Here is a 20,545-nt window from a genome sequence, read left to right on the forward strand (position 1 = left end):
TTCTATCCAGCTTCAGTTCTTGGGAATTTCCATTGTCCACTATTTCCACCTGGGAATTTGCCTCTATCTGGCTTCAGTACCTGGGATTTTCAACTTTGTGCCACTTCAGTACTTGGATTATTTGACTCTGTCCAGTTTCAGTAACTGGGATTTTAACATTTTCTAGCATCAGTACCTGATATTTCAACTCTGTCCAGCTTCAGTACCTGGGATTTTCAATTTTGCTCAGCTTCAGTATCCAGGATTTCGATACTGTTCAGCATCTGTATCTGATATTTTGACTCTGTCTAGCCTCAATATCTGGTATTCTGACTCAGTTCAACTTGAGTACCGGGAAGTTCCACTTTGTCCAGTTTCAGTACCTGCAATACTCTGTCTAGCTTGAGTATTGGGATTTCGCACTTATCCATTTTCTGTTAAATTGCCCTTAAATTCCTGTGTATGTCTATGTGAAAGGGACTTCTGTGATTGATTGCAGTGCCATCGGGGTGAAAACTTACAGCCAAGGGGTCTGTGCCATTACTATCGGACAGTTCTGTCAGGCCCGTATAAGAAGATAAAGAGCAGCAAGCACCAGCTAGCAGTATTTCATAACCCTAAAGAAACTAGAATGAAATTCTCTTTTGCCTGACAAGTGATTTTATGCAACAAGAACATCATAAGTGCCAAAGACATGAAAAGGAGACAAAGATATAAGATCTTTCTAAGTTTTTATGACATCCATATGATATTCTGTATCACTATGAAATATTATAATGTAGCTAAGAAAGATTTACAGATGTATTCAGTTTGGCTTGAGTACAAAGAGGCCATTTATGTGGATATATATATATATGTGTATGTGCATCTGTCTGATACTGTGTGTGTGTGTGTGTGTGTGTGTGTGTGTGTGTGTGTGTGTGTGTGGTTATGGGTAATGTCCTCTCGGTAGGAATCATGGCCTCTCAGTAGTCCTCAGTGTTTTGGAGTGTTCAGGCACAGCACACTCTTTCTCACAACCTCATTTCACACGTGACTCCTGAAATCTCATCCTCGTCTCATGTCTGCATGAGTGTGTGTGTGTGTGTTTATACTGTCTCATCTTTTACGATCTGCCATATTGTTTCAGCAGGACGGCAACGTGAGATGGACAAGCGGAGATGTGTGTATATTATGGTTGTTTACAGTCCCAGTGCTTTTAGATTTGTTACAGTTCAACATTTCGTCACGTGATGCAGATCTACATGCCGCGGTGTGTATGTTTATTGTGGATGGTACTGAGTTATCATCTTGCTTTACATTGAGATTAAACTGAGTGTGGGTTTGCGATGGAGAAAATTGTGGGTTTGGGTATATTTGTAGGACTTCACTAAGGACTTTCTGTACTTTCCATATAGTTGGTTAGTGCATGTGTGCGCATGTGTCCGTACGGGAATAATCCATATGGGCCTCTTTATCCTAGGCACTGCAGGAAATAACGTGTTATGGGATCTTTAGCAGAGCCTCTCTCTCTCTCTCACTGCCAAGCAGGTCAGATGAAAAGATCTGCGTGAATGATCCAAGTTAAACGCTTATCAGCTCAAGTGGATCGATATTGCGTTTCTTTTCCGTTTGGAGACAGAGGAGTGCGTGTGTAGGAGGAAACTGTGAATGTGTGACAGACAAGGCTAATGCAATTCAGACTGGAGCTTTCGAGCCTCAGAGCTCTCCATACAACCCAGAGAAGAAGAAAAAAAAAACGCTCAGCGTGTAAAGCATGCGACGGGGACAGCCATCTGTACACCATACTCTTTCTTTCTTTCTCTCTCTCTCACACACACACACACACACACACGACGGGGTGCCAAATGGATCGATTGGTTAGGGCGTCCGGGGCCGCTTGGGACTGCCAGGGCTAAAGGTATGCTATGGAGGCACCCAGGGGTCACACACGCACGGTGTCCCCTTACAGAGCATGCTAAATCAATTAGCCCCTCTGTTTCTCCACACACACATCAGACTCAATGCTAATCCCCCTGTGACTAGGCTAAATAAGAATCCATTTATAACGGCATGTGCCTGAAACCATCGAACTCCAGTCCCGCTCTAATCATAGGTTGGAGTTTGGAATTGAACTTCACTGTCTGGAGCCCGCCTCATTGAGGGTTAAGCTGTTAAGAGGGTGCGTTAGCATTCTTAGACAGCGAGAGCAACTGTACACATTAGCCACGTGCATCCATCAGTCATGTGTTAAAGGCTCTATAATTAAAGGCACGTTGAATATCGAAGCATATTGTAGAACCAGTTCAAATACCACCAGTACCTCAGGTGGTTTTTGTGAGGAGGCTGCCTAAGTACAATCTAGTTCCTTCTTCATGTTCTTCAGCTGGTCCGTCTTCCACATCAGATCAGCCTATGACAAAGGAAAACCCCATAGGAACTATCCAAATATCTCTTGAGGAACCCTTTTTTGTGTTGTTTTCAGAAGGTGTTTACCCAAAGCATATAATATTTTAACTGAAATGAAGGTTTAAACAATTACTGATGCACACACACCCACACACACACACACACACACACACATATATATATATGTATATATATATATATACACACACACACACAATATATATATCGTCATATATAATAGGTCAAAACATTAAACATTGAAAACATTCAAAAAATATCAGTGACTTTGACCGTGGCATGGTTGTTGGTCCCAGATGGGCTGGTTTGCGTATTTCACAAACTGCTGATCTCCAGGGATTTTCACACACAACAGTTCATGGAGTTTACACAGAATGGTGCGAAACAAAAAAAAAACATCCTGCGAGGAGCCAGTCTGTGGGCAAAAACGCCTTGATAATGAGAGAGGCCAATGGAGAATGGCCAGACTGGTTCAGGCTGACAGGAAGGCGATGGTAACTTAAATATCCATGCTTTACAAACGTGGTGAGCAGAAAAGCATCTCCCGGGAGACGGATATCTTCAGTTTCTACTCCTGGCACAAACAACCATACCACGGTCAAAGCCAGTTAATCATTTTGCCTATTACGCATCGGATCATGTGCTTCTACAGGCACATGTGTGTAATTACATTGTCATTTTCTCTTAACCTTTGAACACTGCATTTATCTTGTTCATTTAATATTCTACATTTTGTGTCTTCTTTACATTTTGGCCATGATGGCCAACACGCCTCAAATCAATCTTAACCTTTTTTACCACTGTTAGCGTATCTTAAGCCTGTCTAATCCTTGAAACAAGAATGTAGGGTTTCCTGGCTTGACCTACTACAGTTTTACAAGCTTCATAAAACTCCTCCGCAGTCCCAGAATTCACCGCTGTGCTAGGTCTTGGTTGGCTTGACCCTCTAATGGTTTCCACAGAGCTGCTCCGGTCGGTCTCAGATGAGCTTTAACCCAATACTTGGTGTTTATGATGCTGTTCAGAGTAGATTGGTTTGTTTGTCAGTTCGACAGTCTTGCTTTTAAGGAACGAGATTGTCTGAGGGCAGCCGAGGCCTTTCGAAGAAACTTTATGCGGCTTGAGGCTAAACTCGAGAGGAAGGTTAGGGGGAAGATGTGGAGGTGGCGTGGGTGTTTGGTGGCAGGGATCGGAGAATGTATATTCGTTGGACGTAGAGATTATTGAAAGTAGAGAAATAGACACAAAGACGCAAGTAAAATTCACTCTGGATCAAGAAAAAGAATGTTTCTGGTAGTGGTTAAATACACTTGCATTTCATTTTCATTGGTGCAATGCTTGAACGTAAGAGCTCAGGTTAGGTCCTTTTTTTTTGTGAGAAATCCAAAATTGGAGTAACTCTTAAAACATTTGCTGTGTTATTATTTAACATTGCATAAAAACAAACTAGGCTTAGGGTTATGGTTAGGGTTAATCCTAACCCTACCTATTTGCTGAACCATTATGTTCTCCCAAATGCCATCAGAGCAGGATGTCTCATAAACACCCTTATTTGAAATAGGTCGAAATACACTATATAGCCAAAAGTTTGTGGATGCCTGACCCACAACCCATATGTGGTTCTTCCCCACCTGTTGCCACAAAGTTGTAAGCACACAATTGTATAAAAAGTCCTTGTGTGCTTTCCTTTCACTGGAACTAAGAGGCTGGAACCGGTTCTAGCATGACAAGGCTCATGTGCACAAAGCGAGCTCCATGAAGACATGTTTTGAGATGGTCGGAGTAGAAGAACTCGAGTGTCCTGCACAGAGCCCAGACTTCAACCCCACTGAACACATTTGGGATGAACTGGAACATCGACCGCACCCCAGATCTCCTCACCGGACATCAGTATACGCACTTGTGGCTGAATGAACACAAATCCCCACAGCCACGCTCGCGCCAAAATCTAGTAGAAAACCTTCCCAGAAGAAAAGAGTGGAGCTTATTCTAACAGCAAAGAGGAACTAAATCTGGAACGGGATGTTCAACAAGCACATAAGGGTGTGATGGTCAGGTGTCCATAGACTTTCGCCAATATGTCGAATGATATATCCAGTCCTTAGGTCCTTTATCGTAGATATTTGTGACTTGGAGATGCAATTACACCTTACAATTTTTACAGTTGCTTGGGGGTCCAGCTTACACTAATTACCCTCTCCCTTATATAACCATGTGATTATGTTCCAGGTAACTGATACAGCAATACGTTATTGAGAAAGATGTTGAATCAATAAGAAAGGGCTGCTGGGTTAAACTACCCATCATACACAGCCGGTAATTTCAAGACGGATTCGCCTCGAGGCCAGCGTTCAGCTTAATGAGGATCTTACCCTGTTAATTCCCCCCGAAGCCGAGCTAATTAACCTTATTACTCGCAGGACAAAAAATATCCACCAGTCCCGCACTCTGTCTAATTAAACAACATGTGTCTTTTTTTTTTTTTTCTGTTCGACAATTAGTCCCTTAAGTGGTTACACCAACAACATGAATTGGAAATTAGATCGCCGTACAGTCAGCACACACAAACACACACACACACACACACACACACACAGCTGGCATCTCTCTACAGCCTGCATCTTATTAAGTCAGGCATCGCCATTTCGCGTTTCCTTGAGGAGCTGTCCCAGTTGCCAGGCGCATTACTTATTCCAAAGGGAGCCATTCTCCAGCCAGCAAACCCCTTATTTCATTAGCCCAGAAGAAAGCACTGAAATTGGAATAAGGTTTTGTTTCATGAGCCTGGGATCCTCTCCGTTTCCCAGCGGTGAGGGATACGGTCTGCGAGAGAGCAGATTTTTAAGCGTCTTCCAAAAGCAGCTGAGTGAATCATGTACACATGGCACGGTTTCAGACAGCGGTGATGTCGGCTAGAGCTGTAATAGATCATCGGGTCTTAATAACTCACAATTAACGAAGAACTCCGAGCCAAACGTTTTAACATTGTTTGTAATGAACGCGGGCTATTGGGAGAACGTTAGTACATTGCGAATGCAGTAATGCTAATTGGTTCGTTCTGTCTCTCAGCTGATGATACTCGCATGAGTATTGCGCCTATTAACTATTAATACGTTTATGAATGTTAAAACAGTGACCGCGAGATGCCGCATAAATTTTGAAGGCCAACAACCACTTTGGGGCAGGCAGTTCGATTTGTTGTTGTTGTTGTTTATTTGTGTATTTTTGTGCTAGTTGGTTTACTAGCCGAAGCAGCTAACGATAGATCAGCGCTAGAAAGCTGAATATCTTATTAAAACTATAAGCTATCATTTTGCCTCGTTCGGACCAGCATTACGAGGAGTTGCTCCAGCCACAGACATGACGTTATGGTGTTTTTTTTTCTCCTTTTAATAAAAACAAAACAAAAACGGCAACGCTGAGAAAAACAAGAGCTACAATTCAAACCCCATTAGACTTAAAGACTAGCAGAAGAGCTTGTAATAATAAACTGGTCTTTTTCATACGAACCAAGTAAGTATAACACACAATTCCTATTTACAGAACGCTGCAAAATAAGCAATCATTACAAGCCAGATACACTGACATGTGTTAGGTAGATAATGGTCACTAATTATTTAGTAGCATGCCACTTTTCTGTGGAATTGCAGTTTTGCTTGGAATCCCGTCTGGTGAATTAAAGCGATTCGGCTTTTTACGTATCGACCAAGGATATTCGAGCGCGTGCGCGTATGTCCGATCTTTCCGACAAACGTTCTGAGACGAAGTTCCAGCGTTCCTGCTGTTTTATGAGGCGAAACGTATTTCAATTTCAGGTTTCTTTCAAATCAGATTCAGCAGCAGACATGAATCATGAATGTGTTGCCATACCCGCGGTATGCGAAATGTTCCATTTTAGCCAACCCCCCCACCAATCAGAGGCGTTCAGTGCTATCTGCTGCCCAAATCGGCTTGGGTTTAAATCAGATCCACGTGTCCGACCCTGCTGTGATTGACGGCTTGTCACCGCCTGTTTGCAGCTTTATTGCGAGAGTTCAGATAGCATCTCTGCCAGTTGGAACAGCGGGGCTTTAATGTGCAGGAGGGAGGGGCCTACGTGACCCCGCCCACTGTGGGTCAAGCTGGCTAGAGATCTGGAAGATACAGAAAGGGAATTGAATAGCATGATGGAGGAGGGGGGTGTGTGCATAAAGGGGTGGTTTCACACTTTTGTTCAGTAGTTTGGACTGCAAAGTTTATATTATTACGCTTGTTCTGGTATGCTGCTGTTGAATTAACAGTAATGTGACATGGCCAGGATGACAGCACAGGGGTCTATGGACTTTTGCACATATTTTTTCTGAGACTCAGCTCCAGACAATCAGCTCCTAACCGCAGCTTGGCTTTGGCTTCCTACGTAGAACCGAGTGGAGGATTCTGACACGGCAGAACCCAACGCCACAAAGCCCGTATGATGTCATCAGGATGGAATCACAAACAGAATCTTCAGAAAGTTCAAGGCTCGAGTCCGACTCGTACTTCCTGCACGACAATTCACTGTGCTTTCTCGTTCACGCCCACACCTCTGATAAAGCTGTGCTTTTATTAGCTGGGATATGCTTTCAGTGTGGAAGGAGTTCGAGACAGAGTGGTGCCTGGCAAGAACAAGTATCTATCGTCTGAGATGGCGTGATGCGTATCTTAATATTTAAAGGTTTAAGGTGTTTAATTTTTTATTAGGTGACATAGAGCTACAGTGTAATACAATTAGATATGACGCAGTGCAAGAAATCAGCATTGTGCAAACAGTTTGGGGGGAAAGTTTTACATTTGAGTCCACAGAGGCCACACCCTTTACTGAGACTGACAGGCACAGATGCCACACCTCCTTTACTGAGGCTGACAGGCACAGAGGCCTCACCTTCTTTACTGAGACTGACAGGCACAGAGGCCACACCTCCTTTACTGAGACTGACAGGCACAGAGGCCACACCTCCTTTACTGAGACTGAAAAGCTCGGAGGCCAACTTCCTTTACTGAGACTGACCCGGACAGAGGCCACACCTCCATCACAGAGGACATGCTCTTTTTGTTGGGAATGACAGGTCCAAAGGACACACTGGGTTCACTGAGAGTGACCTGCACTGAGGCCACGTCTCCTCCAGGACACACACAGCGCCATGCCTGTGGGCTGATGCACAGTAGTGTGCTTGCTTAATATCTGTATTTAGCAAAGGTGTGTTATATCATGATGATGATGATGATAATGATTGTGTGTGTGTGTGTGTGTGTGCGCGCGTGTTTGCGTGTTTAGGTGAACGCCCTTACCAGTGCCCGTACTGTGACAAGGCCTTCAGCAAGAATGATGGACTGAAGATGCACATACGAACACACACTCGGGTAAGACCGAACACGTCCTTGTGTTCACACACCTAGTCCTATATTCCTCTTTCTATCACACCGCACCGGTGCTGTCAAAATCCTTTAATTATTGCATTTTAATTTCATTTGAATAAAATATTTGAATACATTTTTTTATTATTTAAGACTCTACCACAAAGGTAGGTCGAATCACGAACGCTTTCCTATTCACAGTGTTTGCTCCCTACATAAGGCATAACATAGTAGTGTGCTAGAGCCAATGTAGTGTTCCGTATTCCCCCCCAAAAAAATGCAATTCATGACTCAACCACAGACATATTTGGAAATATGCACGGTATATCACCTTTATCACATGTTCATTTATATATGAGTAAACAAGGTATACTACAGCCATAATAGATATTTTCCTATATAAAGTGATGCATTTTGGCCAACATGTTGATTAAACATCCATTTTACATACAAGTAAAAGTACAATGTAAGATGTGAAACATTTGCATGTTGATATTTTTGCATATGATCACTTAATTATGTACTTTTACAAAAGTTTATGAGTGAGAGAGAGAGAGAGAGAGAGAGAGAGGGATTTATATATAAGTGCATATGAGATTTGTACGCAAGTGTGTGTTGGACTGGACCTTAAAGCACAGCATGCAGCAGCAGTGTTATAAATCTGCTTCTCTGGCAGATGTTTTTGAGCTCCTCAGCATCTGGCTGGTAGGGAAATGCCTCTCTACCACAGAACGAGGCGCCTCGGAGTGGCTCTCCCCAAATACAAGTGAATTCACTTATTCCACCAGCTGTGATTTATACATAGAAAAACCACTGTTTTTTGTATGTGTGTGTGTGTGTGTAGGTGTGATAGCATGTGTGCGTGCCTGAATCCGTTTTTATGTTTGAAGCTTGTCCAGCTGTTTGAAAGAGCTTTTCTGTATTCTCTCGGACCGCTACGCATCGGTAAAGGGATACGTTCCAGGGCTTTGACTAAGAAAACATATTCACACTCTTGTATGTACAGTAGGGAGGACATCATGTTCAGTTCTGACATGTGTAATCGGTGAGGGGACGCGAGGACATGCAGGTAGCTTGGAATGAAGAAAGATGTATTTGTATTTGAAAGGACATAAGCCACGACACACCCACATTACACACTTTGTGCTCTACGTGATTTGCGGTCGAGTGGATCAACATGGGACGGGCTCGGCACGGTATAACCTTGAATCGTTTCAATTACACCGACATCACTAGGTTATTAGGTAGAAGCATGTTTCACTTCCACATGGATTCTACATGGTTGTACCTTTTGCGGGACGTGATTGGATTGCACAATTCCTGGCTACTCAGACCTTTCGACTTCATCCCAAAGATACGGTTGAGATCTCTGACTGACTGTGCAAGCCATGGAGGCAGTGAAGACTCGCTGTGGCTTTCCTGAAACCCTTCGGAGGCAATCCCGCCAAGTTCTCCAACGTCTTCCTGTCCCAAAAATAATGCTTGGTTAGAAAGAGAAAACGGACCCCCAATTACTTGAAGGCACTTATCAAACCCTGCTGTGTGCCATGTTCTTTTTGAGCCTCTTGCTTCAGGTAGACCTGTTCAAAATGGCCATGACGGAAAGCGTTCCACTCACACAGTCATTCCAGTACCACCAGCCAATTTGGTCACCTGGTGTGTCCCACACACTAGCCATCCAACCATATTATTTCACACTGCTGCTCATACTGTGTCCTAGTGCAGCGTTACACACTCAGACTCAGAGGCACTATCTACCCTCTTCCACATACTTAAGCTCACAGACTCCTGCGATTGGCTAGTGTTGCTGTGATTAACTGGGTAGTGAGAGGGTATTTAGGGCAGTGGTAACTCAGTGGTGAAGACGTTGGACTACTGATTGGATGGTTGCGAGTTGCAATCCCAGCACCACAAAGCTGCCGCCTCTGGGCCTTTCAGCAAGACCCTTAACCCTCAACTGCTCAGTTGAATAAATGAGATAAATGTAAGTTGCTCTGAATAAGGGCATCTTCCAAATGCCATAAATGTAAACGTATGCTGCCACCCAGAATGCACAGCCAGTTTAGCTCCTTTGGCCTCCTAGCCATGGATGACAGCGGTAACTTGCAATCTCCCAGCGATAAAGCGAATGATTTACTGTTGTGCCACTCAAGAGACCCCCCCCAAAATAGAGTGGCCCCATTTTACGATTTATGACCCTTCCCATCCCTCCATTAGCATGATGCCAAAGGACATCTATACAAACTCCAGGTTTAATGGTCTCATGGCCACTTTAGGTTCGTTCTTGGTCTTTCCAGACATCAGCGCTCAAAATGCATTCAGGTCATAGCTAGAAATGGGCAATGTTAATATATTTATGAAGATTCCATGAGCATCTTGGCAGTGCTGGGGTCTGAACCCCTGACCTTCTGCTCAATAACCCAGAGCCTTAACCGGCAAGCCACCACTGCCCCAAAGGTTCTAATGGTTCTTGATTTGACCTTCTTTAATACTGGATGACTGCTACTCAAGGTCAAAACCCAAGCAAGCTAGTGCAAAACCCAAACGTTAGAGACAACAAGACACTAGTGAGAGAAACTAAGCACAGTTGTTAGTGCTAACAGTTATATGTATCCTGTTCCACTCTTTCTACAGACACTTTTTCACTTGCTACACTTTAGGATTTTAACATTACTACAGTGTTTCTATGACTTAACCTAAATGCCAGCTTCAATAATTATCCGAAAGCTTGCTAATCAAAACATGCAACACTAAGTCTTTTAGTTTTTTTAAAAAAAAAAATATATATATATATATATTATTCCTTTGGAAAACAGCATTTCCACAGGCTTGGAAACTTGGACTTGTTTACTCTACCTCAAACACACCCAAGAGCTCTGCATTACACTCTGACTCAGAGCTCACACCAGTGTATAATACTGACGAATAATAACCTATGCTTAACACACGTGCACACACACACACACACACACACACACACATTGTCCTGCAATAATAAATGTCCCCAGAATGAAAGGACAGTTTGCTGGTCCTCACTAGCAATTATTACTCCCTCTAGATTTTTCCTCCGCCCACGAAGACAAGTCTGGGTTTAGGACTGACGACAGCAGAATATGGATTTAGATAGGGACGCTCCTAATCGATCAGCTGCCAATCACATTCTACGACTTGATCGATAGTCTCTAAACTTTAGCGCCGCAGTCTTGTCATCGCCAGTGTGGAATTATTATGAGGTCTCAAGAAACAATGAAAAATTCACCATTTTGCCGCCATTTTGTTGTGCTTATTTATTAGATTCTCAAACAAAATGACAATCTACTACATGCATTGAGTACGTTTACATGAACAGCAGTAATCTAATTATTGATCTTATTCTGAATAAGACAATATTCTGATTAAGGTGTTTACACGAACAGCAGTAATCTAATTATTGACCTTATTCTGAATAAGACAATAACAAGCTGCTTCTAAATACCGAACTGGTTTCTACAACGATTTCTAAATTTTAACGACGAACTCTGGCTTTATTCCGAAAAAAACGTTCCAAAACGTTGTCGGAGTCAGACAAGCGGATATGTGTAGTCGAGACTCAGAGACAAAAGTCAAAATAAGGTGGAGTTCAATTCTAGCGAAGATTTCAGAACTGCACGTAAGAGTGGCAAGACTTCGCAAAGAAACAAGAAAGTGTGTGTGTGTGTTTGTCACACACACACACATCTATACACACAATTGACTTCTAACGTGTTTGAGCTCAGCTGATCTGATGCTTATTAATCTGGCACATACAGAGCTTTTTCTTCTTTTTTGGGGCATGATGTACAACCCATACTTCTCTCACTTTCTTTCTTACAATTTTTTTTGTTTCTGTTTTTAACCCCATACACACATACCGACACACACTTGATCTTGCATATCCTGTGTGTATTATGTGTCGCCCCTCCTATAAGATATCTCTTTTTCCCAGGATTCGAGCTTCCTGTGTCCACCCATTCCCGTGACAGTCTGGGTTAGGACTGTGATGTGTGTGTGTGTTTGTGTGTGTGTGTGTGTGTGTGTACACAAAAACACGCGTCATGGCATGCAACATTTAGATAACAGACACCTAAATCATTCCCATAATGATAAGAACATGGCAGGCAGGAAGTACAGATATATATTTAAACCACAGCGCTGTTCTCAAATTTGTCTGTTTCGTTTTATTCTTCAGAAACAGTGAAGCCTGTAGACTTACAGCTGATTATTGTTGTGATTTATCAGAGCTGAAGCGATGTTTATTTCTCTCTGTGTGTTTCTGTAATCGGAGTAGAGCTGCGTTTAATGTCCAGTTCACAGGAGCCGAGCAGAAGCTGGAGTGAACCTCAAGAACATCGCACCGTGTCACTGGGCTGCGGACCGAAGCTGTTTAATGTGTATATATATTCAACATTTCTACTGTTTATTAATGAAGACTCTTCTCTCTCTCTTTCTCTCTCTCTCTCTGCCTGTCTCTTTCTTCATCTCTCTGCCCCTCTCTATCTCTCCGTCTGTCTATCTGTCTCTCTCTCTCTATCGGTTTGTCTCTCTCTCTCTTTCTGCCTCTCTCTGTCTTCATCTCTCTGCCCCTCTCTATCTCTCCATATGTCTATCTGTCTCTCTCTCTCTATCGGTTTGTCTCTCTCTCTCTTTCTGCCTCTCTCTGTCTTCATCTCTCTGCCCCTCTCTATCTCTCCATATGTCTATCTGTCTCTCTCTCTCTCTATCGGTTTGTCTCCCTCTCTCTTCCTGCCTCTCTCTCTCTTCATCTCTCTGCCCCTCTCTATTTCTCCGTATGTCTATCTGTCTGTCTCTCTCTCTCTCTGTCTCTCTCTATCTCTCTCTCTGTCTCTCTCTCTCTCTCTCTCTCTCTCTCTCTCGCTCGCTCTCTCTCTTTCTCTCACACACACACAGGAGAAGCCGTATAAATGCAGTGAGTGCAACAAGGCCTTCAGTCAGAAGCGAGGTCTGGATGAACACATGCGCACACACACCGGAGAGAAGCCCTTCCAATGTGACGTTAGTACCACACCACACTGCACCATACACACTACTCACACACTACACACACACACACACACACACACACACACACACACACACACACCCCTCACCTCAGTCCACAGACTCTGACAGTAGGAGTGGACGTCGCAATGGGTTGTGGGTGCAGTGTCTGACGCACAGGTTTAGAGAGCAGACCACTGGAGCCGGGGCTGACTGATATAAATCCACCTCCGTGTGTGTGTGTGTGTGTGTGTGAGCAGTGATGGAGCGTTACAGTGGCGTCGGAGCCACAGAGGAAGGATGTCCTGCCAAGCGGACACGAGACTGTAACCACCCTGCGCAAACTGACCCCACTCTGACCTCCACACACACACACACACACACATCAGCACTCAAAGCTGACACGCCGAAGCAGCCCGGCTCCAAACCGCGCTGTTAGAATAACACAAGGCCACGTGGTGTCTGCTTTCTGAGCGAGGGGACAGCAGCCCGTCTCACTGTCTCACTGTCTTACTGTCTCACTCCTCCTGCGATGGAAAATGTCTAACATTACGCTTCATTGTGTGATAACACAATTGTTTAAAACATGGTTTAAGAAAGGAAGACTTTAAAGGAAAGATCCACCCTGAATTATCACCACCGTGGTCTGTTTTCACTTCCCGGTTTCCTCCATTACCCACAATACACTTTGGCTACTTCCCGACAGCGCTGCAGTGGGACTTAGCCCTCGCTTCATCTCTACGTAACGAGAGCGATGCAGCGGCGCTTTACTCCTTCACTCTATTCAGCTCTCTCACCCCGTCATCTGTGCACCTGCTCGAACAGACATGAAGCTTCAACTTACTCTTGTGTGAACTCCGCCATCTCAATCATCGTCTCGTAGACCGACCAGCCGAGCTGGTTCTCTGCCCTAACTCTTCGTAAAGCTTTGTATAGCTGCATTGCATTCTGGGACCTGGAGTCCAACATCTCCACTTCATCTCCCCGACCCACAAATCAACAGCAGAATCACTAAACACTTCACAAAATGTCTAGGCATATGATTGTTTGTCTACGCTAACACACAAGTGAATGGAAATGGAAATGTGTGTGTTTGCAGCGCTTGGCACTAAGTCAGTGTTGGTTAAACCGGGTAGTTAACGATCTTGCATAAACATGCATGCACAAACTCACACACACACACACACACACACACACACACACACACACACATTTCTAAAACACTTCCTAAATAATACCTCCACTCAGCAGGAGTTTAAGGAAGACTTTTGCACACACACACACACACACACACACACACAGAGGGAAGGAACACACAGCCGTCTCACTGATCTCATCAGACCAAATGAAAAACACTCGCACTGCTTTTATTTGATTTTGCTGGCCGGCCACAAGCGCGCCTTTTAAAGTTACGCTGTTATTTTTTCTCTTTTCTCCATCCACAAGCGAGTGAAATTGGCTGTTTCCTCTAGACGGCCTCTCTTCTCACTTCTGATGTGACGGGTCTTTTAAGCCCTGAAGCATTTCTTTCTTTTACTCCCCCCCATCTGTCTCTCTCTGTCTGTCTATCTCTCTCTGACTCTCTCTATCTCTCTCTCTGTCTCTCTCCCTCTGTCTCTCTGTCTCTGTCTCTCTCTCTCTCTCTCTCTCTCTCTCTCTGTCTCTCTCTCTCTCTCCGAGCGCAGTAACACAAGCAGCCACCATCCATGGCAATTTAGTCACTCAATTCTTTCGTTCTTTTGTGTGAAGCAGAAACCGTCCCTTAATCCGGATTCATTAAATTTTATTCCCTCCGTCTATTGGCTCCTTTTAAAAACGCTTTCGCATCATTTGAAGACATTTACGGTGGTCAGGATGGACTTTGTGCCTGGTTTAGAAAAACACCAACAGCATAAATTATACATCGTTCTTAATATGAACAGGGAGGAAAAGCTGTAGGAGCGACGAGCTTAACTCCGTCCACAATGTTATTTAACAACACCAAGCAGAAAGCGTTCGGACCAGCGGCGGCTTTAGCGGAATTAGCGAGAGTGATGTTATAATGTGGTTAGCATTTGTCGCATTTTTATGAAATCGATGCCATGTGGAAAAGCAGTTCTGTACTTGTGTGTGTGTGTGTGTGAGTATGTGTGCGAACCTAGACAACGCCTTGAGCTTTTAAAAACGCAAAGTTTTTGAATAACTTTGGGAACAAATTAAATCTATTCTGATCTTCGGATTCTCCCAAAGCATTCCAGACATACAGTACACACACACACAGACACAGACACAGAGAGAGAGAACATCCTATACAGTCTTTGAAAGCAATTGTGGCAAGGAAAATTTCTCCCAGAAATCCTGTCAGCGGTAGCACGTTAGCCAACAGGGCAATGTTAGCAAAATTTTTGATTGTCGAAAATTTATGATTAGCAACTTAAAAATCCACTCAGGAATCCTGTTAGTTGCCTAGCATTAGCAGTAAAGAGTAAAAAGTGTAGGAACAATAGAAAACTTAGGGGAAAAAAAACTTCCTAAGTTCCTAAATTTCTTCCTTTCCTGTCAGGTTAGGTTTAACCGGCTTGTGTTAGCAGGGACTTTAAAATCCTATCAGAAATCCTGGTCAGGTTAGCTCATGCTAGCTAGCTGCCTAGCATTATCAGTAAGAATTTATAAACAATTTATAAACCTTTCTTTCTGAAATCCTCTCAGGCTACTACATTAACTAGCAAGCTTGCATTAAGCTCTCAAATCCTCTCAGAAATCCTGTCAGGTTAGCACATTAGCCTGCTGATTAGTGTTAGCAGTGTGTGAACGGCAACTTAAAAATCAATTGAGAAATCCCCTCAAAAATTTGAAATGTCATGAACCTTAAAGCTTAAAAATACTTTCGGAATTCCGGTGAGGTTAGCTCGAGTTAGCAAACTGACTCATGTTAGCAGTAACGATTGTAAACATGTAGGAACGATAACTTTAAAACCCAGTTCAGGTTTTCTGAGGTAAACTAGCTTACGAACACTTCAGTAAAACGTGAAAATTTGTGAAGAGTAATTGAACACTTCATTGAGAATTCCTGTCAGGTTAGCTCGTTAGCTTGCTGACTAGCATTAGCAGTGTAAACTTATGACTTTTTAAAAACATCCTTTGAGAACTCCTGTCAGGTTAGTTCATGTTAGTAAGGTGGCTAGTGTTAACAGTAATACGGAATTGTAAACATGTAGGAACGATAACTTAAACATATCTTTTAGTTATCCTGTCAGGTTAGCTCATGTTAGCAACGAAAACTGTAAAAATGAGTCCTGACTACATAAGGCCTTCGGGAACGTTTATTTAACGTGTTATTGAACTTGGGAACATAGGAATAGTGTTAGCAGTAAACTTTAGGAACAGGACAGTTCAAATCCTCTCAGAAATCCTGCTAGGTTAGCTCAGGTTAGCTAGCTGAATTGTATTGGTAGGTAGTAAACAAAATTTGTACACTAACTTTGTACACTCTTCAGAAATCCTGTTGCACATTAGCTAGCAAGCAAGCATTATCTCTAGCTCAAGCTGGTTAGCTGGCTAGCGTTATCAGTATTAATTAAATACTAACTAATAACTATTTTCAGAAATTCAGAATGAAGTGTATGAATAGCAAGTTAAAATTCTCTCAGAAATCCTGTCAGGTTAGCAGATTAACTAGATGGCTAGCATTAGCAATGGTAAATTAATCGCTCAAGTGAGTTAGCTGACTAGAATGATCAATTAAATCTATGAAGAGGAGCTTATAAATATGACAGAGTTTTAAATATGTGTACATAAATATGTGTGCAGTAAACTGGCTGGTGTGTGTGTGTGTGTGTTACATGGACAGATTCACAGGCTGCTGCTCTGACTGATGGCTCCAGTTGTGTGTGATTTAGTATCTGGCTTGGCCGATGCCTTCTAACCGGTTGCGTTAGACTTTTTGTTGGCAGTGTCATTTTTAAGTGGTTTTGGGTCGGTGTGTGTGTGTGTGTGCGTGCGTAAGTGTGAAGCTTTCTCAATTGAGAGCATGTGCTAGTGAGAGCGCTGTTGCCTCGCTGCCTTCACTCCTGCTGTTTTGTTGTTATGCTCTTGTGTAACGTATCAGGATGAAGATTCAGTTGTAGCTCTGATTCCAGCCCGTGATCACAATATATCACTTAGCATAAGGAGAATAAAATCGTGCTCATGAAGACGTGGCTAATCAAGACATACATACATACATACATACATACACACACATTGCTGCATTAGCTTTAGCATGAAAAGGACCATTAAATGATGCTAAGATGCGAGTTAACACACAGTGTGTATGTTATTGTGAAAGAGAAAGAGACGGGCAAGCAGTGAACAAATACATCTTTCTCCTTTTTGCTTTCTTTAAGAAAACGTTACACTCTTTCGTTCTCAGTATATCAAACGTCGTGTTCTTTGCAAAAACGTTCCCATAAAATTCTGACTAAAAGTGGAACCACGTTGAAAATGTGACTCCGCATCGCGCGTAGAAAATGGTTGGTCACCTGTCACTTTGTCACTCATAAGTGTGGACGCACCTTAAGGGTGGAAGCCATATTGTTAAATGAAACCAAATTCCATCCCTCCATTTTCTGTACCGCTTATCCTGCACAGGGTCGCGGGGAGCCTGGGGAACTTGGGGCACGAGGTGGGAGACAACTCATCATAGAGCACAATCGCACCCACACTCACACCGCATGTCTTTGGATTGGGGAGGAGACCAGAGTACCTGGAGGAAACCCCGAAACACAGAAAGAACATTTCTTTCAAACCCTTTTAAACCGAATTTGCAGTGATTAACAGTTAACACAGTTTAATCTACATGATTTTCCTCCACATGCTCATACAAGTACAGTAAAGTTGCAGCAGCTGTATTTCCGAGCTTACACATGTGTCAGTTAATAAATATTAAGGAACGTCAGGGGTCTGCTTATAAATATTAAAGATGACTTTCTGGAAAAAAAAAAAGAGACTGAGAAACCATGTTAGAAGTATAGTACCCTTTACAATAGTATTACATTTCGGTACACTTCACAATAGAATTACATTTCAGTACACTTCACGATAGAATTACATTTCAGTACACTTCACAATTGAATTACATTTCAGTACACTTTACAATAGTTTTACATTTCCCCATGTAACGTGGCTTGTTTGTGTTTTCCCGTGCTGCGATTGACTGCAGGTTTGCGACCTGTCGTTCAGTCTGAAGAAGATGCTGATCCGCCACAAGCTCACCCACAACCCCAACCGGCCCATGGCCGAGTGCTCGCTCTGCCACAAGAAGTTCACCCGCAACGACTACCTCAAAGTGCACATGGAGAACGTCCACGGAGAGACGGAAAGCTAGAGACAGGTCACACGCCTCCGGATACGGACCCACGCACACACACGTTCATTTTACTATCTTCGTAAAGACCTCATAAGTATTATTAACATAGCCAGGTAACACCTAAATCTGGTCGCTACTACGATATAAAAACATGCTCCTACACACTCACACACACATGGTTAGAAATGTACACACGCGTACACAAAAACGACAGCAAGTGAAAATATCTTAAGCTATCTAGTATTTCCTATTGTAATTCTTATTACAGATGATTATTAAACTTTTTTCTCATTACAAGCTTGAAATGATCTTGTTCAATTGACAGATATATATATGTATATATATATATATAGTATTTATACAAAGAAATTATCTACCCATAAAATAAGAAGATTTAAAGCTAGATAATAAATAACCGTGTATTATTTTTACTTATAATAATCTCATAACAGGAAATATTACATAAATGTGCCTATATTCAAGATATTTTCACTCGCTAAGATGTTTTTTTTTTTTTTTTGCAGTATAGTATTGCATTATGTCAGTATTAAATAGCGTTTTTGGTTGGGTTTTTTGGGGGTTTTTTTTAATGCAGCGCGAATCCTTGTTATTTATCCATACAGAGCAGAATTTCTAGGGAGTAAACCCTGTTACAGCGCAGGACAATCACACGGATATTTCAACCAGAGAGCCTGACTTTGTATTAACGATCGTCCGGCTAGAAATGAAAATATACAAGAGGGTACCCCTTGAAGCCTGCACTCTTCATGTAATGTTTACGTATAATTAAGTTTCTTGAGTTTTCCACTTCTTTCTACAAAGTCAGTAAGGAATAAAACACCAGTGCGCATGCCATTATAGGAAACGAATCGATGACCGGGTGGTGCGACGTGGCCCGACATGAAGCACGGTCACTGCCGCCTCTCTGAAATGAATTCACGCCATTTAAATGATTATTATATCTTCAGGAAATCCGTTGATCCGTCAAACACGCAGCTTGTTGAATATTACCGGTCGATCGCTTTCTAAATGATGTGCACGACGACGTGTTTTATTCCTCTGACGCCTGAGCAGTTTGCCAAAGATTCCAAAGAAAACGTTCATTTATTAAAGAAAGACGTACGATTTTGTCCGTTTGCATCCCGTTACATTTTACTGGGCACCGTGTCACCGGAAAGGATGACGTTTCACTCGGCGTCCGTGTTGTACTTACACTTTTCCACGCAATAATATTTCTCCACATTAACTGGTGCAGAAATAATGAGAGAAATGCAATAAGAAGAGTATTTTGTGTTATGCAGTATTTATGTTACATATGTTACAAGGTACAGATACATTCCTTTATTAAAGTGTCAGTATTTTTGTATGTTACGCTTATTATTATTATTATTATTATTATTATTATTGAAAAGAGAAGAAGGTTTATGAATTATTGTCCTGATCATACAAGGAGCCGAATGCTGATTGGCCAGTTGTGTTTCTGGAATGTTGAATGTTAATGCTCGAGTGTTACACCTATCAGTATCTCAGTATGATTTTGATTTGTATTTTCGTTCCCACTTTTTCTTCCTTTCATAACCTGTTATTCAATATAAATAATGAAACGAGTGCTGCGGTTTTGTGTGTTCACATGCTGTCATTTTTACATATACAAATGAAGTGCTTCATTAGTTTTTGGGAAACACACACACACACACACACACACACACACACACACACGAGTGCAGCAGTATGTCCAATTTAGCAGCTCTTGTCCTATAAAATGGTGCACAGCTTATTTGATTCATTTCCTGCACTTGAGTTGAATTCAGGGTCGAATCCGTTTCTTACTGCAATGAAACCAGGTCACCTGGAAGTGGACTGACATCATCATCTCTCTCTGATCTAATTGGACAAAGCGATGCACAAGAACCTGAGTATTCGAATATGAGCAAAGGTAATTAGAAAAGAATAACAGGGTTTGGATATGGGAAATAATATTATTTCTGTGGAAAGCCTACTAATCAGAGGTGGCACCAAGGACCTGGACCAGACAGATGTTTTGCTTCCCCAAACATCAAGAAAAAGTAAGGAAACGAGGACAATGTCTGGTGTGAGGCTCCTTAATAATAAGCAACACCGTTTTTTTAAACCACCACTGAGATCATGGTCCTGCCTTCTTTGTGAGCCAATTCAAAGGTCAGAGTTCACCAAGAAAAATGCTGCATTCGACTTACCTCAGAATGAAGTTGGAACGTGGAATTTTTTTTTAGATTAGATTCAACTTGATTGACATTGAGTATAAGTACAAAGCCAGTGGAATGCAGTTCAAATCCAAGACTTCCATCCATCCATCCATTTTCCATATCGCTTATCCACACACACATTCACACATTACGGACCATTTGGAAATGCCTAATCAGTATGTCTTAGGAGTGGGGGAGGAAAGCGGAGTCCAAGGAGGAA

The 20,545-nt window shown here is 42.4% G+C and overlaps 1 protein-coding gene across 1 annotated transcript in view; it reads left to right on the forward strand.

The window, feature by feature from the left end:
- prdm5 (PR domain containing 5) overlaps positions 1-19,708 on the forward strand; it is a 49,325-nt gene extending 29,617 nt beyond the window's left edge. Inside the window, exons 14-16 of the mRNA XM_053643187.1 lie at positions 7,679-7,764; positions 12,685-12,789; positions 17,954-19,708. Coding sequence (XP_053499162.1) covers positions 7,679-7,764; positions 12,685-12,789; positions 17,954-18,118 — 356 coding nt within the window. The 3' untranslated portion in view covers positions 18,119-19,708. The remainder of the gene's footprint in view (positions 1-7,678; positions 7,765-12,684; positions 12,790-17,953) is intronic.
- Positions 19,709-20,545: the final 837 nt, after the last annotated feature.

This window comes from Ictalurus furcatus, chromosome 15, assembly GCF_023375685.1.
Source record: "Ictalurus furcatus strain D&B chromosome 15, Billie_1.0, whole genome shotgun sequence".
Classification (NCBI taxonomy): domain Eukaryota; kingdom Metazoa; phylum Chordata; class Actinopteri; order Siluriformes; family Ictaluridae; genus Ictalurus; species Ictalurus furcatus.